The sequence below is a fragment of the Piliocolobus tephrosceles genome, chromosome 2 (assembly GCF_002776525.5).
Source record: "Piliocolobus tephrosceles isolate RC106 chromosome 2, ASM277652v3, whole genome shotgun sequence".
Taxonomy (NCBI): domain Eukaryota; kingdom Metazoa; phylum Chordata; class Mammalia; order Primates; family Cercopithecidae; genus Piliocolobus; species Piliocolobus tephrosceles.
The window spans coordinates 67258371-67284037 of record NC_045435.1 but is presented as its reverse complement, the minus strand read 5'-3'; the positions used below and the strand labels follow the sequence as shown (position 1 = coordinate 67284037).

Below are 25667 nucleotides of genomic sequence, written 5' to 3'. Positions count from 1 at the left end.
GAGTGAAACTGTCTCCAAAACAAAAAACAATTATATTATTGATACAGCAAGTCAAATTAAACCAGTAAATTTTTACTATAGAAATCGTTGTAGCAAAAGTATTAAGAGAGAGAAAAATTTGATGTAATTCTGCTACACATTTAAAAATTATTCCTATATTACCATGGAACTACTGATTGCCCTCAATGTACTTTTAAAAACTTCAGTGAAAGAAGTACACAATATATGATTTTATTAATAAATAGTGCAAAAGCATCAGTGATAACTGTTTGAACATTAAATTTTTTAAACAGCCATGTCTTGGCATTAGTTAATATTGTGCATATTGGCCTCTATGGCACTACAAGTAAACAGATGAAAATATTGCCCATTTTCATGCACAGGTATTCAGCTATAACACCATTTACAAATTATTATGGACAAGATAAATTCTGCAATAATATTCATTTGGATGGCCACAATTAAATGAGTATTAAATCAAGAAATAGCCTATGTTCAATATACTCCAGATGTCGGATTGTAAAATTTAATGTTATTTAAAACTTAATTCTTTATTTTCTTTAAAGGGACATCTTTTGTGTATTTGGGTGCTCAAATGAAAACCAGGAATGCATTCTTTGACCATAATAACAAAATTCACACAAAAGAGGGTGTATGCCTCCTCCTCTAAAAGAAGCAATACATTTGCTCATAATCTCTCTCTCCAGGTATCATTTCTCATATTATTAACGAAAATGCTTACAAGCACCAACACCAAAATTCTGTCTTCAAGGGCAAGTTACAAAGTTAAAAAAGAGTGGTTCATTATATAAAAAAAGACAAATCGCAGCAACACTATTGCTAAAAATAACATCAATTAAACTTCTTAGCATCCACAAAGTATATTATTTCCATAAGTTTTCTATTATGTGGAGATTTTCCTTAAGAAGTAAAATGAAGTTTGAATAGTACAGTCTGTGGGGTGGTGACATCAGCAACCGCCAGTTCTTGTCCATCAACGAGCCCCAATTCTAAAACAGAAAAAATATAATTAATACAAGCAAAAAAATCTCAACAGAAAGGATAATACACACGTAAACAAACTATAGAGCATTATGGTCTAGAAAAACATGAAAATCCAATCCTCTTTAATCAAAGTAATATTTCATATCTTAGAGATTTTAAAATATTCTACTAAAAGAGCAATTAATTCTATTAATGTCTAAAGTTATAATTATTATCTGACCATATACAAGGCATTAAGAGGAAATCTAGAACAAGCACTGATTACTTTCACCAAAAAGAGAGAAAAGAAAAAAAAAACAATTAGTAAATACCTTTCAATGTTTTGGAGAGATTTGGTCTTGTTCGTTCTTCAATAGAGGTTACCGACTAGAAAACAAAATTATTTTAATGTAAGACACATTAAAGTAAAATAAAAGTTGATATAATTTTCTGAAAAAAATTAAAAATACACATTGATAACCTGTAAATAAAGTGTTCTATTTTTTCCCTCTAGAGTGGCTGTGATGGCTGGAGATTTCATTTGCCTGAAGATTATGATGAGAGAGAAGTATCAAACATCATTTTTATCAAAAGATAATGTTTCTAAGGTTTCAAAAATCACAAAGATGATGTTACGACATAACAAAAATCTACAATACTTACAGAGAAGCACTATTGGTTAGATAATCCAAAACCTCCTGTAGTTTAGCTGATGGAGAAAACTGAATATTTTGAGGAAGCTGGCTACAAGCTGGGCAGTTTTCCTACACACATAATACACAACAAATTACAGCAGCACATGTACCAATACTAGTCTCTTTATGAACAATAAAATAAAAATCAGGTTGTTTTATAATCATGCATATTTCCTACGAAAAAATTGTTATGCTTTAAAGCCTGGCTTTTCATAGTAGACCATTTCTTTTAAATTACTTTGTTATAGAGTTATTTCAGGCTATAAAGCAAAAGATACATAATAAGTAGAGTTCTGGAAGTTAGAAATGTATGGGTGACTTTGTTCAAATTTCTAACCAATCATATTTAAAAATCAAAATATGCATGATCAAAAATGTGTTCTTAATACTACTAACCTTTCTTTCTGCTTCAAATGTGTATGTATACAGCCCATCTACATCATTGAACACTAAGTAATTATTCAAGGGAATGTATGCACTGTAATGAAAAAATGTTCATCTTTATATAATTGAACCAAGTCAAAACATAGATTTACATACATATTAAAAATGAAACCCATTACCTTGTGGCTATTTTAAAAACCTCAGTGGCACACACAGCTGAAGGGGGGAGAAAATACAGGTTCTTTAACTCAATGGAAATTAGGCATGTTAAAAGTCAGTTATAAATCAGAACAGATCAATTTACATTGGCTCTTCATTAAAAAAGATATATTCCAATTTTTAAAAACTGAGGAAGTAACAAATTTTATATTTGTTTTGTGTGATTCAAGTAATAGAGTAACATTACATGTTTTTCTTGTTTATCAGATTAATAAACAGCCTGCTTCAAATGGAACTAAAATGTCTCTTGACTGCAGAGAACTTAAGATATAATGTAAGACAAAAAATATGCAAAGTCTAATAGCTAGTTCTTTTTCGACAGCTTAGTTACACAACCCATCCAAGAAGATACCAAATTCCTACAACACAAGCTGCAGCAACGTCAAAAACTAAAGGAAGCAAAATAAACTAAGTGATGGCCTTTTTTTCCTCACCTGCAATGACGGCATTTGTGGAAGCTACTGCAGGAATGATTCTTTTTACTACCCCTGAAAAAATATATCAATTAAAATATGGTCATCTATTTAAAATGAAAGAGTTCTCTTAAATTAGAAGGCATGATTATTAAATACTATTTTCTAAAACTTGATTTTTCAGACTTTCAAGCCAGAAAATAAATTTAACTATGAAACAATCTTTCACATCCCCATCATTTTGTAGTAAATTCAGAATCTTAAGCTAGTGTAGCAAAGAAAACTCTCTCAAGTAAGTACTACAGAAAGGTGAAACAATAACATCATAATAGTTAACAATTTAGAGTATTTACTATGTTCCAGGCACAATGTAAAGACTAAATAAGATATTATTTAATTTTAATAACATGCTCATGTTAATTACTCTGATTTTAAACATAAGAAAAGTGAGACTGAGAGAAATTTAATAATTTATCCACAGCTATATACTTAGCAAGAGGTGGGGATGGTATATGAACACAGATATTAACTGATACACCATGAAGAATAAGTGTTATCTAATTATTCCTAAAACAGTTTCAGTCATTTGATTCACAAACATTCACAAAAAAAGAAACGCTGCCCTTTATTATCTTTTACAACCGAGGCTACACAAAATATTAAATACAGTTCTCTACTTCAATCCCACATTTTTCACATCAGTATTATTCACATATTAGGAATAAACAAAGCTCCACCTTAAATCATTTTTTAAAAGTACAAAATAAATACTCCATTTGAATTGTTCATTTTAGAAGACAAAAACTTCAGGAAAAAGTAGCCATATTATCTCAGAGTGTGAGGAAGCACTACAAGATGTGTTCCCAAGACTCCAAATATAGGCAGGTTTCAAAAACTTAAGGAAAAACTGCAAGTAGTTAAAAAGACATGAAAGAAAGACAGTTATGAAGGCTGGAAAACTTTTTTAAAAAGTTAACTGTAACCATATGATTCTCTACAGTTTTGGAGAAGAGGAAATTTAAAAAGAGATAAACTGCATGATGGTTAAACTGGAAGCTCTCCAGTGAACCACATGTAGCAGGATGTACTGAAAGGAGGAGGTGGTAGTCACAAACAGTGAAGAGTATAAGAGATGCTGCCCAGTAAGAACATTGCCAAAATGGTAAGGACTCCCCTCTTTCTCCAACCTCTGCCACCCATACCCCTGCCCTTTGACCAAAAAAAGCTAGAGTGAGCAGAAAGGTAACTTTCTGTTACACTGAGAACAAGGGGGAAAATCACAGAATAGATAGAACCACGGGCTTGTGCAACTTCACTTCCAGTTCTCTTTCTGTACTCCTTGTTGAGGCCCTCATTCATCAGGCTAGAAAGTGCACACCAAGCCCTGGTAAAAGGTAAAGAAGGATGAATGAGACTACATATTAAAATGGGGAGTTTACAGTTCCTGATTAGAACACACTGAATCCATTTGTGAATTCTAACAAGTAGCAAATATGTGTAACACATGCTGCAGACACTGTTCTAGGTGTTGTGCACAGAAGCAGTGAAAAAAAGTATCTGTTCGTATAGTGATTTCATTTTGGTAGGGGAGATAACACAAAAGTAAATACTTGGAACATCTCAGATATTGAAGGGTTCTATGAAGAAAATGAGGTATGTGTTAGAGTGAGAATGAAGGATGCAGCCCATTAGACAGAATAGTCAGGGAAGGCCTCCTTGGAGAGGTGACAATTTGAGCTGAAACCTAAGCCATGAGAAAGATACAGCCATGCAATGACCTGAGGAAAAAGCTGTTTGTCAACAACAACGGCAATGGTCCTGGTCCTGGGGCAAGGATGTAAGATAGTGTAAGTATGACATATTCTTTGCATAGGAGAATGAGGTTACCATTAATTAGTTCTGAGCAATTACCAAAAAAATAGAATGGTGAATGGCTCAGAAGTCATTTCAGGTTGAATGATTAGGAAAACTAGTTAAGCAGACACCTAAGAGATGAGGAGTCAGCCTGAGGGGATCCGAGGAAAGGAACTGGGGAGTATTAAAGCTCTAAGGTACAAATGAACTTGGTGTGTTCAAGAAACACAAAGCAGGTCAGTGTAGTGAGAATGCAGAGGGCAACAAGGAGTAAGCATAAAATGGAATTTTAAAATGATGTTACGAGATCAGTAAATATAAGGAAACAATCACAGAAGAGAAATGGCAGATTTTCAAAAAGAAGACAAAGCTCGTTCTGGTGAACTTGGTAATGATCTTGGGCAAAATTCTAAAAAAGGAAACTGTAACTAGATTGGAAACATTGATCACTACAATTGAGCATGACTGGTTACTAGACAAATCATGTTGGAGTAGCCTCATTTGGCTACTATGACTAGCTTAGCAACTCAGGAAAATGCAAAAGACAGTATACCGAGGCTTCAGCAGAGGATCTGGAAAGGTTTTTCATGACATCCTTGTGAACAAGATAAAGAAATACAAAGTACTCAAGAAAGTCTGATGAACAGAATGAGATAAACCTAAAAGGGCCTGGCCAGAAGTATGATTCAGATGTCTGTTCTCAGACAGTTCAGTCTTATTACAATTTTTAATCAATTATTTGAAAAAGAAATGAAAGATATAATTATCAAAACCGGAAGCTAGAAACACCAGGTAAGTTAGCAGAATACATATAAAGAGAGAAAAGCAGGTTGAATTTTAAGAATATATTTGCAAGGACCTATACTTGGATATTAAGAAAAAAAAAAAAAAGACACTCTCCAAACTGCCAAGTTTATAATAGGCAGATGTGGCTTAGCAATTGCATATGTGGACAAAACATCCAGCTTTCAGTGGCTAGTAACATCAAAGAATCGAAAGTATAGCATCAATGTAAACAACGAACAAACAATAACATAAATACCTGCTCTCCTTTAAGACTACATCAGTTATCAGAAGTCTATTATCTAAAATAAGACCAGTCGCATAACGCTGCATGCTGGCCTGAACAATTAGGAAAAGTTGTTTTCTCTAACTATATTCCAATTAACCAATATGGATAGCTGGAATATGATTAGAGAAAAACAACATGAGAACCTGAAGCTGTACAACATATCAAAGGGTTGGATATAGTTTGGGTATTTGTCCCCTCCAAATCTCATACTGAAATGTGATCCCCAGTGTTGGAGGTGGGGCCTAGTGGGAGGTGTTTGGACCATTAGGGCAGATGCCACATGCATGGCTTGATGCGCTCCCTGCAATATTAAGTTCACGCAAGAGCTGGTTGTTCAAAGAAGCCTGGTATTCCCTCCTCTCTCTCTTGCTCCCTCTACTGTCATATGACATGCCTTGCCATCTCCCTTAGCTTTCACCATGAGTAAAAGCTTCCTGAGGTCTCACCAGAAGCCAAGTAGATGTTGGTGCCATGCTCACACAGCCTGCAGAACCATAAGCCAAATAAACCTCTTTCCTTAATAAATTACCCAGTCTCAATTATTCCTTTATGAACTAATACAGGATTAAAGGAAGTAACTAGGGAGGTTTATGGCACTGACAAAAATGTGCAAAGGATGTGATCACTGTCCTCAATATGTTAAAAGTTATTACTTAAAAGGGAATTAGATTGTATATGGTACTGAGACAACACTCAAACCAAACTGAAGACGATTTCCATTTTTTTGTTTGTTTGTTTTTTTGAGACGAGGTTTTGTTCTTGTTGCCCGGGCTGGAATGCAATGGTGCAATCTCAGGCTCATTGAAACCTCGGCTTCCTGGGTTCAAGCGATTCTCTTGCCTCAGCTTTCTGAGTAGCTGGGATTACAGGCATGCCCCACTACACCCAGCTAATTTTGTGTTTTTAGTAGAGACAGGGTTTTGCCATGTTGGTCAGACTGGTCTCGAACTCCTGACCTCAGGTGATCCGCCCGCCTCAGCCTCACAAAGTGCTGGGATTACAGGTATGAGCCACTGCAGCTGGCCTGAAGACGATTTCTGTTCAATATATAGAAACTTGTCTAATAGTCCTGTCCAAATGTGAAATAGACTGTCTCTAGGAGGTGATGAATTCAGTGGAAGATAAAGTGGACAGTTTGACTTGGATGACTTACAGCCTATGTAAGTAAGATTCAGTAATTTTATTAAATTCCCCCTAGCTAATAAGTACTATGAATTACACGGCACCTTTACTGAACTTCAAGTGGACGGTACTGTCTAAACTCACTTACCAATTATTCTCCTGAAAGCATCCCAGCCCTAAGTCATCCCAACATCATAATTCATGACAATTCGCTGACTTACCTTGAGTGAGTCTATACGTAACACCCCTAATATTATATTGTGATGCTCTCTCTAGGGATTTTTGGAAAATCCATTGTATATGTTCAGGATCATCTCCATCTAATGGAACCCCTTCTGTTTAAAAAAAAAAAAAAAGGAAGAGAGAGAGAGAAAAGACAGGAATATGTAATCACAAAACAATATGTTTTTAATGAAATTATCCAAAGGAATAATATAGAAAAAATACGTATTTTATGTAATCCTAGATTATTAAATTAGGTTTATTACCTCCAAAAGGCTGCTCCTTAGGCCACTGCAACATCCTTACATACTCAATACAGTGTTCTGGTAGCCTGGGCATAGATGCAATGGTGCACATGGGAAAATTAACCTAAAACCACAGTTTGTCCTTTTTAGTGAATTTTAAATGATGAATTACTTTAAAATGCAGCTTCCAGTTATGATCTAGTTCTTAACAGTTTCATATAATTTGTTTCAACTCAAAATATTGTATACCATTAAAAATGCCTCTCAAACTAATATAGATTATCTGAGTCACTTCACTTAGGTTGACGTGCCTATAAAGACAGGTTTGCCTTACATTTACGAGGTATATAAAATTTAAGCTTTGTTAGACTATGAGAAGAAAAATATTGAACAGATTCTCAAATATGAAGACCTTGTTATGTTTACCTAATATTTAAGTATAAAACAAACCAAAACAAAAGCAAATTCAGAGTTAAGTGAATCCTAAGTGAATACTCAAAATTGTTTACATTTATTATTCAAAATTTCAACTGTTCTTTAAAATGGGTATGTAAATCAAAAAGCCCCATCCTTGGAAAGATCATTCTCATCCCTGGTATCTTTATTTCCCTGAAATAAATACAGGTGAAAACCACATAGATTACAGCTCGACATCAATATACAGCTTTGTAATTGTACTTGATATCTATTCCCCAAATAAAAAATACAAATAAAGTATGAAAACAGAATAGTATCAAAACAAAGTATTTGGTTCGTATCTTTCCTCAAATAGAGCAGAATTTCATATTTTATCTTTCTTCTTAGTGTAATTTTTAAAATACAGCTACCTCTAATTAAAAATCCTAAATATTAACTAGACTTAATAATTAATCCCTAATTCCACGCCTAGATACTATAAAAGAAATACAGGTGCTTTTTTGATTACCTGTGGTGGATAAAGTTCCAGCGTGCATTCGATACAAGCAGTCATTCCAGGCAGAATCACCCGGGCATTTCCTTTAAAACCTTCTGTCCCCCCATCTATCAAAGGGACAATGGAGCTTGGATCTAAGACACCATCTTCATAATTTAGAAGAGATATCTAGGAAAACAATTTGAAGGGCTTTAAAGGAGAAGGGGATAAGAATTCAAAAGAAGAAATATGCTTTCAAGTAATCCTATGAGTCGGTTGTGCTATTGAATACCAATGTATCAAATCAAGGGATTATAATATTAACAATTTGTGTCTTCACCTGAAAACCAATGACTGGCAATAAACAATGAAGTAAACATACTTAATTCAAAATTAAACTCGTGATTTTTCAAAAATATGATATCAATTCTAATTTTGGGGATGTAAAGCACAGCAGCAAGAACTTCAGAGAACTATAACAAAACCAGTCTTTACCAGCATGCCATTTATCCATCTTCTGGCAATGATAGAGTCCAGTCCACATACAATAATATGAAATTCTACAAAAAAAAAAAAAAAAAAAGCAACTTTAGTTTTTAAATATGCAGCTGCATGATGATCTTTCAATGTAGATTCATCAGCTGCAACAAATGCACCACTCTGGTGCAGGATGTTGATTAGGAAGGTCGTGTGGTTGTGGGAAAAGGAAGCTCTATGAGAACCCAAGTTTTCAAAAATTTTGTTCAATTTTGTTGTGAACATAAAACTGTCCTAAAAAATAAAGTTTACTAATAAAAAAAATAGCACTTGCAAAAAATAATTTGCACTTCCTAAGAAACAAACAAAAAACCATAAGCACTTTTTATTGTAATCCCACATACGCTCTCAGAGTTCTATTCCTTGAGTGAACTCTCATTCAGGTTAGCATAGAAAATTGTAGCTAGTCATGTCAGCTAAAACTAGCACTCTCTTTTCAGTCTATCAGCAACATTACTGAAAAGCCAACTGTGAGAGAGGAAAGCAAGTGAAGAAATAGCCTTCAAACAGCTAGCAATATTCGAACAGCTACCAACTAAAAAATTCTAAGAATCTAGTGAGCATTTAATTTCAAGTAAAAAACTTACGTCGATAGAAAGTGTCGTTAAAATCTTGAATCTTGTTGAAATGTCTGAACATAAGTAAAGGAACTTAAGCAGCTAAGTTTTAATTTCTAAAATGAATTTGACAATGCCATAAGGAACACACTCTACATATATTTAAAACAAGAAATAAGTAATCAATGTTCACATCAGTGGAATTCAAGGAATCTGACTAAATGAACACAACTCTCCTTTCTGACAAAACGTTTCTGCCATTCCTCCCCTAACTACTTACTTTTTCTCATTCCTGAACCCCCATATCATTATATTTATGCCTTGGTAGGAGGTATACTTTCTACCTTGCTTTGGTTTTTATATAAAACCTTAAGTCCCAGGAAAGCAGAATGTGTGTCTTCAACCATCAGCATCAAGAAGAGATGCAATAAATGTTTCAGTGAAGGAAAGATGCACATTATAGTTCCTATTTGCTAGGTGATTTTAAGAGTTACTGCAAAGCTCATTTTTTTAACATACACAAAATTTCAAAGCTTTTTCAGTTGTAAAGATTTTACTGTTTTTATTTTTTGTGGGCAGGAGACAAAGTATGAATTTTTTCTACCTTTTTCATTTAACTCAGTTTTCAAGTTACCCTACCAAACCCTTGCCAGTCTTCCCATCCCTGGAGGCTAAAAAGGAAACCCCATTCAAAATTGACTGTGGGTGAGTCAATATAGCACTTAACGTTTTAATAGCACATGTGTGCAAAAACTTGTTTTAATTTTTCTAATGAATGGAGCAATTGTTTAATAATTTATAAATTATGCTACTTCTCTAAAGTTAAGATAGTCCACTATAAATTTTTTAAAAGCAATACAGAGAAAAAAGGGACAATCCATGCTTCCTCTAGATTTTTAATTCTTGCCTACAAATAAAGCTATGAACAATAATTTCAATTCTAGCCCTCAGCCATTCAGACCTCTATTCCCTTTGAATACTAGGCAAGCAGGAGACCAAAGCTACAGCTACAAAGAGGTCAAAAAAGAAACAATGCAAACAGTGGAGGAATGGCAATCAGGGAACCAAGAGTCAGACTAAGAAATCTAATCTGGATTTCTAGAAAATATCCAAAATTTCCGAGACCCACATAATGGGGATAGACAAACTGAGTGCCCCCAACTAACCAACCCACCCCCACCAACTCAATTCTTCCTTTTTCCCTACAGGGGCCTGTATTTGCATTTTTAAGCTCTTTATTTTGAAATAATATAGATTTCACAGTAAGTTGCATAGACAGTATAGGTAGGTACCATGCACCTTTCCCAGTTACATCTTACTATAGTACAGTACCAAAACCATGAACAGAACATTGGTACAATGTGTGTTTATAATTCTCTCATTTAAACACACATAGATTTGTGTAACCACCACCCCAGGCAACACACGTTAACTATTCTACCACAACAAAGATCTCTCTCTTGCTGTCTTCATAGTCACTCAGACCATTCCTTGCCTCCATGCCTAGTCCCTGGTAACCACTAATCTGTGCTCCATCTCTCTCTCTCTATATATATATATATATTTTTTTTTTTTTTTTTTTTCTGAGACAAGGTCTCACTCTGTCACCAGGCTACAGTGCAGTGACACAATCAAAGCTCACTGCAGCCTCCACATCCTGGGCTTAACTGATCCTCCTACCTCAGCCCCCTAAATAGCTGGGACTACAGGCATGTGCCACCATGCCCAGCTAATTTTTCTAGTTTTTACAGAAATAGGGTCTCATTTGTTGCCTAGGCTGGTCTCAAACCAGGCTCAAGTGATCTTCCCGCCTCAGCCTCCCAAAGTGCTGGAATTACAGGCCTGAACCACCACACCCAGTCATCTCTATACTTCTGTAATTTCAAGAATATTATATAAATAGAATCATGTAGTATACGACCTTATGACACTGGCTTTTTTTTTTTTTTTAGTCTAATAGCTGTATAACAGTATCGCTCATGGTGGTCTTAGTTTGACATGAAACATCTTTTCATGTGCTTTTTGTCATCCTTTGTAGTAAAGTATCTCTTCCTATCTTTTGTCTATTTTCTAATTGAACTTTTTTTTACTGTTGAGTTTCTAGAGTTCATTATACATTCTAGATATGAGTCCTCTGTCAGATGCTTTACAAGTATTTTCTCCAGTCTGTGGCTTTTCTTCATTCCTTTAAGACGGTCTTTCACAGAGCAAGTTTTTAATTCTGATGAAGTTCACTGTAGCAATTTTTTCCTTGTATGGGTCATGCTTTTATACAAAATTATTTTAATTTTTTAGAGATGATGTCTCACTACATCATGCCCAGGCTGGAATGCAGTGGCTATTCCCAGTATGACCACAGCCTACTATAGCCTCAAACTCCTAGTCTCAAGCAATCCTCCCACCTTAGCCTCCCAAACAGCCAGGACTCTGTAGTGGTGTGACAAAAGCTCACTGCTTCCTCAGTGATCTGCACCACCATGCCCCACCTTTTACAGGTCTTGCTTTTGATGTGGCCTAAGCACTCTCCACCAAACCCTAAAGTTCTATCATTTTATGGTTTTTTGTTTTTTTTTTTTTTGAAATGGAGTCTCACTCTGTCACCCAGGCTGGGGTGCAGTGGTGCGATTTCAGCTCACTGCAACCTCAGCCTCCCAGGGTCAAGCGATTCTTCCACCTCAGCCTCCTGAGTAGCTGGGATTACAGGCACAAGCCACTGTGCCCGGCTAATTTTTGTATTTTTAGTAGAGATGGGGTTTCACCACATTGCCCAGGCTGATCTCGAACTCCTGACCTCAAGTGATCCACCCACCTTGGCCTCCCAAAGTGTGGGATTACAGGATGAACCACCACACCTGGCCCATTTTACATTTTATATTTATACCCATAATCCATTTTGAGTTAATTTTGTATAAGATGTTTAGGTCAAAATTCATCTTTTGCCTATGGATATGAAATTGTTCCAGTACGATTTGTTGAAGACTATGCTTCTTCTATTGAACTGTTTTGCATCTTTATCAAAAACAAATTGGCCATACTTATATGGGGCTATTTCTCGCTTCCCTATTCTGTTCTAGTTATCTATATATCCCTCTGATAATGCCACTGAGTCTGGATTACTATAGCTATATAATAAGTCTACAATTTGGATAGTGATTCCTCCCACTTTCTTTTTCGTAATTGTAGTACATATTCCTTTGTTTTTCTATGTAAATTTTAGAAGAAGATCATCTGTATCGACAATTTTGATGGGATTTTAATAGAAACTATGGTATATATGTATACAAATTTACAGAGAAATGACATCTTTACTATATTTAATCTTCCAATCTTTGAAGATAGACTATCTCTCCATTTATTTAGATTTTCTTTGATTTCTTTCATCAGCAGTTTGTAGTTTTTCACTATATAAATCTTACTTAGCTTGTTAGTTTACATCTAAGTATTTATTTTTCTTTGTAAGCACTTGTAAATGGCATTGTATTTAACGTTAGTTTTCGCAAGTTCACTGGTATGTTGATTTTGTATTCTGTGGTACTTTCTACATAGAAATCACATCTTCTGACTTTCTATAAAATGCCAAAAGTTCTCCAGATCTAAATTCAAACTACAGTGTAAATACTCCTTTTTAAAGACATATTTATTGTAAAAATAAATTTACTCTGAAGTATCTTCCATTTGGCTAATACTATATTGACTGTCTACTCTGTCTGCTACTATAAGGAAACAAAGATTAATTGGATCCAGTCTAGGAATTTACACTCTAGTAAAGAAGATATGTAATTGATACTGAAATTAAGGGCAATAATGCAAAATAAACTAGATGATGAAACAGGCTTTATAAACTTAAGTTAAAAATCAGGGCCAAAAAAATATTTATATAACCATAAAGAAAAGACTGGAAGAATAGAGAGCAAAATGTTACCAGCAGTTATCTCAGTAATAAAGTTACTACTGCTGATTTTTTTTCCCTCTTGCTTATCTGTATTCTCTGTTAAATATCTCTTATAATAAAGGAAAAAAGCTTTTAAAAATTAAGTAATTTTCTTTTTGTCAAAAGGATACGGAACTACATTGCAATTAGGAACTCTGTCATTTAGAAATTCTGCAGCAACTTCAGCCTTAGGTCTTCCAATATCTTTAGGCCTACAGGAAAAATATTTAAATTATAATTCATACTATAAATCTATATGATCTACATAACTTATTTTCAAACATAAAAATAAATTCACAGTAAGTTTACTTATAGGAAATTTAGAAGGAATATTTTTGCCTAAATATTTTGATTTCAGTAATAACTTTTGGTAAACGGTCATTTAACGTTAAATGTCAACCCTTGCTGACGGTCCAAATTAACATGACAAGTCTAATTAAGTATTGCTTTAATTAAGTGAAAATCTGAACAGTGTTCTTCCTCCCAGATAAAGCATAATAATGCTATGATTCCTGGCCACTTTCCACTGTAAGAAATTATCCCACTCTTAGAGCTCAGAACCTTATGGTGTTACTCCGCAGGTCTTGGCTGAAATATACACAATAAGATTCATCCTTGGGATGCAAGAACCTTCATTTATCCCCTTCTTCCTGTGTGTGCTGATTAAGCAGCAAATTTTGTGTCCCCTAAGAAGCTACATGAAAAAAAAAATCTCACTGAACCCTATATAACATGGAAAAAAAAAAAAGAAGTTGTAACCATGTTTTTTTCTTTTTGAGAGAGTCTCACTCTGTTGCCCAGGCTGGAGTGCAGTGGCACGATCTCGGTTCACTGCAACCTCCACCTCCCAGGTTCAAGCAATTCTCATGCCTCAGCCTCCAGGTAGCTGAGATTACAGGCGCCTGCCACCACGCCCAGCTAGTTTTTGTATTTTTAGTAGACAGCATTTAGCCATGTTGGTCAGGCTGGTCTCAAACTCCTGATCTCAGGTGATCCGCCCGCCCCAGCCTCCCAAAGTGCTGGGATTACAGGCGTGAGAAACCACGCCCAGTACCATGTTTTTAAAGAAAGAATAATTCCAAAAGTGTCAGATAAAATTGCAAATGTTACTATTATATCAAAGAAGCTGAAAATATAAAGCCTCAAAAGATCACTCTTAAACAATAACCACACATATGGATAGGAAAGGATATGAACTTCCTCCTCTAAGTTCTATACAAATGGTATTTTCTTTCCTAATATTTCCATATTCTCCTCAGAGAAATCACTCCACGTATATAATAAGAACATTATTACTTTTTTCATAACATATTTGTTCGTTATATACACGTCTATCATACCCACCAGACTATTATTTGGATGAAAGTGACCATGTTCTTACTCTCTTCATATTCCTTCATATCTAGCACAGAGTAAATACTTTTAAAATAAATGAAAATAATAAATCGTGTGCTTATTAGAAAAAGAAATCTGGAATTTCAAAGAAAAATACTTTTGCATGTCAATTTTTCTTTTTTTTGAGACATCGTCTCGCTCTGTTGCCCACGCTGGAGTGCAGTGGCGCAATCTCAGCTCACTGCAACCTCTGCCTCCCAGGTTCAAGCAAATCTCCTGTCTCAGCCTTCAGAGTATAGCTGGTACTAAGGGCATGAGCCACTACACCTGGCTAATTTTTGTATTTTTAGCAGACATGGGATTTCACCATGTTGGCCAGGCTGGTCTCCAACTTCTGACCTCAAGTGATCCACCCACCTCAGTCTCCCAATGTGCTGTGCTTACAGGCATAAGCCACCGTGCCAGGCCAATTTTTCTTCTCTCCATTAAAGCACTGTTCTTTTTTGATTCAAAACTTTTGGTAAATGTTTTATCCTCACTTTGTACTAACTTACATAGAAAAGGCCCTGTCATAAATCAAAGAACTTAATTTCAGTATTGCATTCAATGGCTCTGCACACAGAAAGCTCCTTAGGTATGTAAAAGGGATAAAGCAGACTTCTAAGATTATTTTAAGTAATATATTCTCTGTGCTTTTGTAGCAGATCCCAAACAAAAGAACTCCTAGATGGTTTCTGGGAACTATTTGTTAATTTAGCATCCCAGGATGAAGCGATCAGATTGCTCCACCTCAATAAAATGGCCTTTCACACACATCATCCTGGCAGGACACTCTGCCCAAATTATTCAATGTTGAACACAAGAATCTACCCTGAGGTTGTTGAGATTAAATGGAATAATATGGATAGTTTAGAAGTACTTGCTACATATCATTATTACCATCTTCAACCATTTTAGCCACAAATTAAAGGGTATGGCCTGTATCAGTAACCAATCAATTCAGTGGTATCTTTTTCAGAGCATTCACAACTCAAAATTTGACAAGCTGGACAGAGCCCACAAGCTTTGCTATAGAGAAGGAAAATTTCAAGGGTTAAGAAACAAACAAAAAATAAAGCTTAAGAGTTAAACATAAAGGTCACACTGCAATTACACTTCATTAACTTGACTTATTTTAATCCATACTTCAGTCTCATTAAGATCTTCCACAAAGATAATGTAGAGGTTTTATGCCTATCCAAAAATTTAATGTTACCTTTTTTGCTAGCTCAACTTTATCCTATATACCCAGAACAATTTGAGCACTGTCAGTAACAGATGCAAACTTACCTTACTAACTAGAGAGAGAAAATAAAAGTCCTTATCTCTATGTATCTGTATCCTTTGACTAACAGATACACGCTTTTACCTAAGCTACTCAAACCCCCTCAATATTACATACTAAATTCATGAATGAACATTTCTTCATGTCTGGATCCTTGGCCTCTTTCAGTTTTTGTTTTTCGGGATTTTTATTGATTGATTGATTGATTGATTGAGATGGGGTCTTGCTTTGTTGCCCAGACTGGATTACAGTGGCATGAACACAGGTCACTGCAGCCTCGAGATCCTGGGGTCAAACGATCCTCCCACCTCAGCTTCCCATGCAGCTGGGACCACAGGTGCACACCACCACACCTGGCTAATTTTTTTTATTTTTTTGTAGAGACAAAGTCTCCCTTTGTTGCCTCTTGGGCTCAAGCAATCCTCTTACCTCAGCCTCCCAGTGTTGGGATTACAGGGAAAAGTGACCATGCCTGGCCTCTACTTATGTTCTTAAACTCATCTTTAACAAACCACTCCTTGATGTTCTCTATATTCCATATAAGCCTAAGGTAACCATCCCTCTTTGTTTCACTCCAACTGGTTCTGGTTTTTCTCTCCTCAACTTTCCATTTTCTTTCCCCTTGTAGGAAAAGCTCAAACTCTTTCCCAACTTTATTGCTCTAGTCACCATTCAAACCTTGGCTCACAAATCCCCGCCAATGTCTCACTAGGGCCTAATACTCCAGCCAGTATTCTCTTCTGACATCAACTAGAGGAAGAGCTACCGTTCTTTCCTTTCTTCAGAGCACAGTTAACCTGAGGATATTCCCAAAAATCACATAAACCTTTAGAAGGAGACTTCTTTGAAAAAACAAAAACATGTATTTGTTTGCATAACTACTATCACCAAGATGCCCGAAATTTTCTTACAAAACTTTACCTAAAATGGGAGTGGTAGTTTTGTTTTTTTAAAAATAAAATTAGTATTATCCTCTCAGTCATTTTTAAAAATTATTAAACTGCAATGTACAAGTTCAAATGATTATCAGAGCTTAAAAAAAGAAAACCACTAAGATATTAAAACTTACCTAAATAAAAACTGCCTATTTAGATTGGAAACATCTATAGTGTCCATATCTATAACATGAATCTGTCTAAAACCAGACAAGGCCTGTGGGAATAAAAACAATCCAATTAAGCAGAAGTTGCCTCACATTTAAAAATGTTAATATTTGTTTTCAATGTAGTCTTAAGTCGACAAATTCCCAGTAATAAATTCTGTGTAATTGTATTCAATGGCTAAAAAAGAGTCTTGCCAGGTATATAAAACTCAGAGTTCTTGAACAGGTCAGAAGTGTACAATCACTCAGTTTCAAATAATCTATAACCAAAAGAGAACAACTCAAAATTTATACAGATTAAAACTATTTTACATATATATATAATTCCATAAACATATCTGTAAAATTTGTTGCTTCACTGCTATTGATGGATACTTTAATTTTACTATGCTTGCTATTATTTTTTCAAAATAATTGTTAAAAGCAATTCCTGCAAGCTTTATCTTAGTTAACATTAAGCATGCCACAATTCAGAAATGGTAACTATTATAAGACATATAAAAATACACACATAGGTAGACTGTATATGTAAAAGGAATATCTTAAAAGACACTGAGTCAAGAGCAAGCAATTTAAAAAGCAGGGAAAAGTAAAAAACAAAAAACCTGTTAGGTTTCAATAATAATGCCATGCATTCTAACACTACAACCACATTCAAATTTACCAGCAGATGCAAAAAAACTGAAAAAAATAAGTCTCAATAACTAATTAATTTTCTGGTCTTGGTCAGTTTACTTAGATGATCAAATAACTTGACAATAATTTCCCCATTTTTCTGTATCCCTTTATATACCAAGAGATCTTTAAGACTTATCCATATTTGTGCTTTCAAAGTCCTGACTGTTCTCAAACTTTAGCCCCAACCACTCCACAGAAACTGTACTTGTCAAGGTCACCAATAACCTCCATGTTGCTAACTCCAATGACCATTTCTGTCTATCTGACCTTACCTTTCTGAGGTATTAGGTGGGGTGGGTCACTTCCTCCACCCTAAAACATGTTCTTCATTTAGTCACCACACTCATGAGAATTTGAACACTTTTTAAAAATTGCTTTCCAGTTCATTCAGTTTTCCTCCTACTTTACTGGCTAGAATTTGGAGCAGACTTGTGCTTTGTTCTGGTGATCTCAGATGATCTTATAAGATACAGAGCATCTAGCAGACATCTCAGACTTAACAGTTTCCAAAACCAAACTTGATCACTCTTGCTCACCACAACCACCAAATCTGTTCTCCAAATCTTCCTCATTGCAGTAACTCCATCTTTCCAGGTGCCAACCCCCAGAGCAAAAACTTTGTTGTATCATCCTTGATTCCTCTCTTTCTCTCACAGCACACCACCAATCCATCAGTTAATCCTATTGATTCCATCTTCAAAATATATCCATAATCTGACCACCTGTCACCACCTCCAATGCTACCATCCTGTTCTAAGTCACATTGTCTCTTGTCTAGAGGACTGTAATAATCTTCTAATTAGTCTGTTTCTTCCCCCTCCCTGCTCTTCCCTTAGTCTATTCTCAAGGCATCAGCCTCAGTGATCTAGGTGAAAAGTCAGTCTAGTCTCTCACTGCATAAATCTCTCCAATGACTTCATGACTCAGAGTAAAAGCCAGAGCACTTACAAAAACCTCCAAAGTCTTTTGCGATATCCACTCCAAACTCCTCTATTTCCCATTATCTCTCGGATATGGTCTCCAAAAATGCTCCCCCAACCCACTTCTGCTCTAGCTATGATAGCCATCTTGCAGTCCTTGAACAAACAGGAGTGCTCCACTTCATAGCTTTGTACCTGCTATTCTCTCTAACTAGAATATTCTTCCTACAGATATCTGTATGACTCATTTGCTCACCTTTGTACTCAAACAGCACCTTTTTGTAAACCTTTTCCCTTCACACCATTTGACATACTATATACTTACTTTTTCATTCAACTAAAATGTGAGCCCCACCAATGCAAACATTTCTATTTGTTCAATGCTGTATCTTCAGCATCTAAAATGGTGCTTGGCATATGGGGGAGGAGGCTCAATAAATATGTGCTCAACCATTATTATTATTAGAGACACAGTCTCGCTCTGTCGCCCAGGCTGCAGTGCAGCGGTGTGATCTGGGCTCACTACAAGCTCTTCCTCCCGGGTTCACGCCATTCTCTCGCTTCAGCCTCCCGAGGAGCTGGGACTACAGGCGCCTGCCACCATGCTCAGCTAATTTTTTTTTTTTTTTCATAGTTTTTAGTAGAGACAGGGTTTCACCGTGTTAGCTAGGATGGTCTCAATCTCCTGACTTTGTGATACACCTGCCTCGGCCTCCCAAAGTGCTGGGATTACAGGCGTGTGCCACCATGCCTGGCCTAATATCATGTTCTTTTTCGTTAGAATGAGCCTTTAGGGGGCTTACAATGAATTAAATAAGCAAAACAAGGAGTAAAACTGAAAACCCTTAGTTTTCTTCTTTTGTGTAAAAGATTACTATAATGTAATAAAGAACAGGGCCACTCCTTAAAGTTGCTTGGTGACTAATCTTCGGATCTAATCTTCAATTATTTTACACTTAAAATTAGTAAATATCACATTTGCAAATAATGGCTTCAAAATTTAATAAGCTTTAGGAAACTTGTACATTTATAAAACCTAACAAAAACCAATGTCCATCCTCCATAAACCCTTTCCTTCTATAAGTCTTTGATTGTCACACTGCTAGAGTATTTATGTTTGATATGGTACTGTCATTTTGGCATCCCACCACAGAGTATATCATACAGACTGCTATTCATTTCATGTGAGATTTATCTCCCCAGTAACTTCAGATTCATTGAAGACAGAGACCATGATGACATATAATCCCCAAAGAACCCAGCAAGGCATTAAATACAGTGAAGTATATTTAAATTTTTACAACTTCACTCAAGTGACATTAGTGTTTCTTAATAAAACTAATGTGGCTATGTTTATATTTAAACTGTAACCCCCTTGGCCAATTATTAGGGTCCTCCATCTGGTTGTGACCTGCTTTATGTTCTAAAGAGTCTATTTCAGCATTTCCACTTTTCAACACAGCAATGAGAAGCCTAGCATACAACTCTAAACCAATACTGCCTCTACTCATTTGTGTTAAATAAACTCATGAAGATTTATGAAAAGTTATTTTGTGATTAGAAAAAGTCAAGGAAACCAATTAATTAAATCAAATTGTATACTTAATTTATTTCCAAATATATGGAAATAAGTTCAGTAAAGGTTTAGCTTTCCCAAATCTTAGGTGTCCACAATTGTCTTATTAGGTCATATAATGAACTAATGGTTCACTGAAAAAGAACAGTTAACTAAGAACTGATGACCTGGATTCAATTCCAGGCACATAGCTATAATCCAGAAAACCTTCAGCAAGTAAGTCAGCATTTCTAAACCTCAATGTCTCCCTCTATATAAAATTGGGCAATGTCTTACCCGCCTAGCTGGGTTATTTGGGGAAGCAAAAGAAATAATAAATTATTTGAAACTATACATTAAAATATGAATTACCAGTTTTGTTATTTACTTCACTGAAGTTAGGAGCATTTTGCCACAGGAAGAATCAAAATTTGTTTGTTAAAGATCAGACAAAAAAATGGAAGTATGAAATTTTATCAATAACTTTATAGGTGAGAGCTTTAGAATGTAAAAAGTTCCAAAGTTCTACCATTTTAATTACTGTTTGGAATTTGACATGCTAAACTTATCTAACAAAGGCTCAAGAGTAAAGGTTAATAATCACAAGAAATTTCCTAGTATGACAGATAAGTAAGGTTTACTTATCACAAAGAAGGAAAAAATATGTATTTTTATATATATATATATATATATATTACCAGATTTTTCAGGAGCTCACATCCTAAGCCGCCAGCTCCAATGACTAGAACTTTACATGTATCTAACAAGAACTGGAGAGACTGTAAAGAATGGAAAGGCATATTAAAAGCTGGGTGATAACCACAAGGACTATAAATAAAGCAACAAACTTTAAAATGGTTTCTGATGTTTCCATGAAAAAATGCAATTAGGAAAAAGAGCATACTTTGTATTTGATCAATTATTTGAAATTTATGAATTCTATTGAACCAGGAATTCTAAAACTCTAATGATTTCAGAAGTTTCAACGTTAATTTTTTTTTTTTTTTGAGATGGAGCTCACAGGCTAGAGTGCAGTGATATGATCTTGGCTCACTGCAACCTCCACCTCCCAGATTCAGGTGATTCTCCAGCCTCAGCTTCTCGAGTAGCTGTGATTACAGGCATGCACTACCACGCCTGGCTAATTTTTGTATTTTTAGTAGAGATGGGGTTTCACCATGTTGCCCAGGCTGGTCTCGAACTCCTGACCTCAAGTGATCCACCCACCTCGGCCTCCCAAAGTGCTGGGATTACAGGCAAGAGCCACTGTGTCCAGCCGTTAATGTTTTTAAACTGCCTTTTATTGTATGAAATTAAAAGGCTATTTTTTACAAGGAAAACTATCTCTAGTTTGTTTTTTAAATTTTGAAAAGGGATACAGAACATCAAATTCAGTTATTTAACTGACTTCCCAAAAATATAAAAGTTTAAAAATTTAAAAAACAGAGGATCAAGCACTGCCCCAGGTTTTTAAAGGACTAAAACAATAAGGTAAAAAGAGTAACAGGGCTGGGCACTGTGGCTCATACCTGTAATCCCAGCCCTTCGGAAGGTCAAGGTGGGCAGATCACCTGAGGTCAGGAAAGACCAGCCTGGCCAACATGGTGAAACCCCGTCTCTACTAAAAATATAGAAAATTAGCTAGGTGTGATGGTGGGCACCTGTAATCCCAGCTACTCAGGAGGCTGAGGCAGGAGACATCACTTGATCCTGGGAGGCAGAAGTTACCATGAGCCAAGATCGTGCCATTGCATTCCAGCCTAGGTAACAAGAGCAAAACTCCATCAGGTGGGGGGGCACGGAGAGAGTAATGGCTGGTTTTTTTTTTTCTTTATGAGACAGGGTCTCACTGTGTCACCCAGGCTGGAGTGCTGTGGCATGATCAGAGCTCCGTGCAGCCTCCACCTCCAGATGCAGTCAAGCAATCCTCCCACCTCGGCCTCCTGAGTAGCTGAAACCAAAGACATGTATCATCATGGCCAGCTAATTTTTTTTTTTTTGAGATGAGTTCTCTCTATGTTGTCCAGGGTGGTCTGGAACTCTTGGGCTCAAGTGATCTTCCCGCCTTGGCCTCCCAAAGTGCTGGGATTACAGGCATGAGACACCTTACCTGGCCAACATCTCCTTTTGAATAAAGTGAGCAAAACTCACAAAACATGAGATAGACAATTCCTCATCAGCAGAAATACAGTCATTTAACAGAAGTAATAATCTTAAATTATCAGGCAAAAAAAAAAAAAAATTTAGAAGCACAAGAAAATATGGTGTATCATCCAAAGAAAGACAGAATTAATACTTTCAAATCTTTTTTTCTTTTTCTTTTATTTGTAATGCTTTCAGTTCTGCCCAGCATTAAAGGAGAAAGTTATTCAGATGAGACACTGGGCCAAACCAAGAGTTTGCATGTTATTTTATAAGAGTAACACAATATTTCTATTTCAAAATATTATCTTTTTATAAATACAAAAGGACATAAAGATGTGCTATAGAGTACTTTTCCCTATCCTGTAATAAAAAAATAAGTCACATATAACTGAACACTTGCCTTAAGACACTATCAGTCCAAAATTCTATGCCTCTATTATTTAGTACTCACATAATTCTTAACATGCAATTAATTATACTCAAAGCTAAGATGTTCATTCCAACTAAATTCCAAAATTTAAATAAGCACATCTATATTCCTATCAAAATTAATTTCTCACAGTAGCACTACAAAAGGGGAGTATGTTTCAGAAAGCATTTTAAACTAAAATTTTAAATTTTTACATGAGGTCATAAAGTTATTTTTCTCACGAAAACTTTCAACTTATATTACATGAGAAATGTGAAGACTCAGTCATTCAAACAAAATCAGTTGTGAATATTCAATTTCATATTTTAAGAAAAATTTAGTTTCACAAAACAATTTTATTAGTATTTTCATTGTAAGAGCAAATTAAGAAGGAAGCATTCTATTAGTTTTGAAACATAAAACTATTAGAGCAGTTATTTAAAAATAAACGTTTCTCACTTCAGTGCTTGGTTCGAAATCAGGGTGTGTGAAGGGTCCAGATCGCTCGAGGAACTTCTTTACATGGTTCCAGCGACCTTCCCAGTCTCCAGTGTCCCCACACCCACCATCAACAGCCATTCTGCACAGAACACAGTAAATTCAGCTGCAAAGATCAGTACGAAAAAAAGCACACCTACAATTATTATGGTATCCCCAAATGAAAAGGTAACCACACCAGACCTGCTCAAATAAAAAGGGAAATATTCAACGTGATTATGTTTATGCTTTCAAATTTTTTCTTGCCTATTATACAATTCATTTAAAGTTAAGAACTGCATGTTTCTATTTTTATTTCACCCAATGGATGACATAAATCAGTCTACATGTTTTTGGTTTCCTAAAGAAATCCAAGGTCCAACTTAGGATATTGGTCTATGTGAGAAATTGACTTCTCTACATTTGGTATTTACAAAAAAAAAATCACTGCAAACTTCCTCAATCTGTTGCTTCAACACACTTGCCATTAGGAAATATGAGATACAACAGAGAAAAAAAGTCACACTTTCAGAATTTCGATGCTTATGTGTCTGATGCAAATTTAGTATTTATGTGTCCTTTTCAAAGGTGTAATATAAAAATCATTTTGATGCGAGGAATTTTCGCACACTTTTCTCAGAAATAGAGGGTTTTTTTTTCTTTTTTTCTTTTCTTTTGAGACAGAGTCTCACTGTGTTGCCCAGGCTGGAGTGCAGTGGCATGATTGCAGCTCACTGCAGCCTTGCCCGCCTGGGCTCAAGCGATTCTCCTGTCTCAGCCTCCCAAGTAGCCGGGCCTACAGGTACGTGCCACCATACCCAGCTAATTTTTGTATTTTTAGTACAGACAGGTTTCACCATGTTGCCCAAGCTGGTCTGGAACTCCTGAGCTCAAGCAATCCGTCCACCTCGGCCTCCCAAAGTGCTGGGATTACAGGCGTGAGGCCACCGCACCTGGCAGAGGTCCTAATTTATTAAAGAATCTCTTAATACTGTGAGGCGGCTTTTCTTGCCACTAAACACAAAGTTGTAGGTTACAATTATGCCACAGATAGGCATCTAGAAACCTTTTAGAACATACAACAGAATAAGGTGGGAATCCTCTACAAAATACATCTATTTTATACTTCGTGTAAGATTCACGTTTGGCTGTGGTTATTTTTAATTTTCTAATTTCCTATAACCCCACAGTTTCTACCGTCAAATATATTAGTAATACCCAATTTTTACAAAAGGGATCAAGAAGTATTGCCTAGCAATAAAAACCATAGGTTTGATGTCAGAGCTGTGTTGGGTTCCACAATCAACAGCACTGTGACCTTGAGCAGATTACTCATAGCCATAAACCTCATCTGTAGGCCGTTCATAGCTACTTCTTTCGGCCATGAGGAGAGAGAATCACATAGCGGACTCAGTACAGTACATGGGATGTGGTAAGCAATGTTTAATTGTGATTTCATGTAAAAGTGGGAGGGAAATAAAAGGCAGGAAAGAATGTGAAATTAAGTTTGTCATCCCAGTCCTCTTGCAGCTGAAATTCAACTGTCTGAGGGACATATATAAAGACCAAAGCACTGCCACTGGGAACTGGCACGGAAATTACAAACTCACCATAACCAATACAAGAGTATTTTTTCCCCGCCCAGGCAGGGAGGGGAGTAAATTCTGTGGCGCTGGCCAGGCTAGAAAACACTTCGATTAAATCTGTCTCACCAGCATAGAACTAAGCATCTGATAAGAAATAGGGTGTGTAGTAAAAGGGAAAAATAGGCTGTTTGAAGTCAACAACCTCTTTTAAGAGTCAATTATTTTGCCAAAATGACTGGAGTGCTTAGTACAATATCTGCCGTGTAGAGTTATCATTAAAAGTTTGCAATTAGTACTACTGTCTCAGTGTTTGCAAAAGGGCACAAAACGGTCTCGTGTCCTTTTCCTGTGTGTTTAAGGTAGATTGCCTTTTCACAGGGTCACGGCTCTGACAATTTGGGATGGAGGAAGAGGAGTGCACAAGGGTCCTTCCTCAAAATCTTTACGTCAGGCACCCCGGAGGGCCCCTGCAGGAGCTGGGGCAGTGCAGCCTGGCCCCGATGCCCGCACCGGGCAGAGACCGGGAGCGGCCCGCCAGGCCCCCGGGGTTGCGGGACGGGGATCAGGGGATGAGGCCGCGCGGCCTGCGCTCCGGGTGTCCCCCTCCCAGCCCCCCGGGCCCGCTGCGGCTGGTCCCCTAGGCCTGGGGTGGGGGGAGGCGGGGGTCCCCGGAGAGGGCCCCGGCCTCCCGGCAGCACTAACTTCTCAGCCAGCAGCTCCTCTATTCTCCTTCTTTTCTTCTCCCTAAAAGAGAGAATAAAAGAAGGGTCAGCATCGCGCTACACACTGGGCGCCGCGAGGGGAGGGGGGCGAGGGGACGGGACGGGGGGATGAGGGGATCCCGGGTGGCGGCGGCAACCGCCCACCGCCGCGCTCTCTCACAACCCAGCCCAGCCCTGCGCGTCTGCAGAGCCCCGGTACTTACGGCTCCTCGCCATCCGCCATATTGTTCTCCGCCTCTTCCCAGGTGCCCCTGCGCGGCGGGGCGGGGAGGAGTGGGACCGTCAAA

General features: G+C 36.7%; 1 protein-coding gene across 2 annotated transcripts; it reads right to left on the bottom strand.

Moving 5' to 3' along the window:
* Window positions 1-215: 215 nt before the first annotated feature.
* On the bottom strand, window positions 216-25667 carry UBA3 (ubiquitin like modifier activating enzyme 3). Of its 2 annotated transcripts, XM_023200224.1 has the most exons (18): window positions 25584-25667; window positions 25361-25402; window positions 23055-23175; window positions 20740-20820; window positions 16856-16938; window positions 13259-13339; window positions 9227-9270; window positions 8598-8662; window positions 8136-8291; window positions 7232-7334; window positions 6965-7078; window positions 2717-2770; window positions 2243-2279; window positions 2076-2157; window positions 1648-1748; window positions 1466-1529; window positions 1317-1371; window positions 216-1010 (listed from the first exon to the last, which is right to left on the bottom strand). In XM_023200224.1, exons 1-18 carry the CDS (start codon window positions 25601-25603, stop codon window positions 922-924), a joined length of 1392 nt encoding a protein of 463 aa, XP_023055992.1. In that variant the 5' UTR covers window positions 25604-25667; the 3' UTR covers window positions 216-921. The 2 variants fall into 2 exon arrangements, with proteins under 2 accessions (XP_023055992.1, XP_023055997.1); XM_023200229.2 differs by lacking the exon at window positions 25361-25402 and having other exon boundaries at window positions 531-1010; window positions 25584-25650.

What these genes read in the sequence shown, in the direction of transcription:
- UBA3 (XM_023200224.1), bottom strand. Translation starts at nt 25,603, where the DNA reads ATGGCGGATGGCGAGGAGCC. An exon ending in TACGTATAGACTCACTCAAG is followed by an intron (nt 2,771 to 6,964) that starts GTAAGTCAGCGA and finishes ATATTTTTTCAG; the next exon opens with GGGTAGTAAAAAGAATCATT. An exon ending in CACAAATGCCGTCATTGCAG is followed by an intron (nt 2,280 to 2,716) that starts GTGAGGAAAAAA and finishes TCCCCCCTTCAG; the next exon opens with CTGTGTGTGCCACTGAGGTT.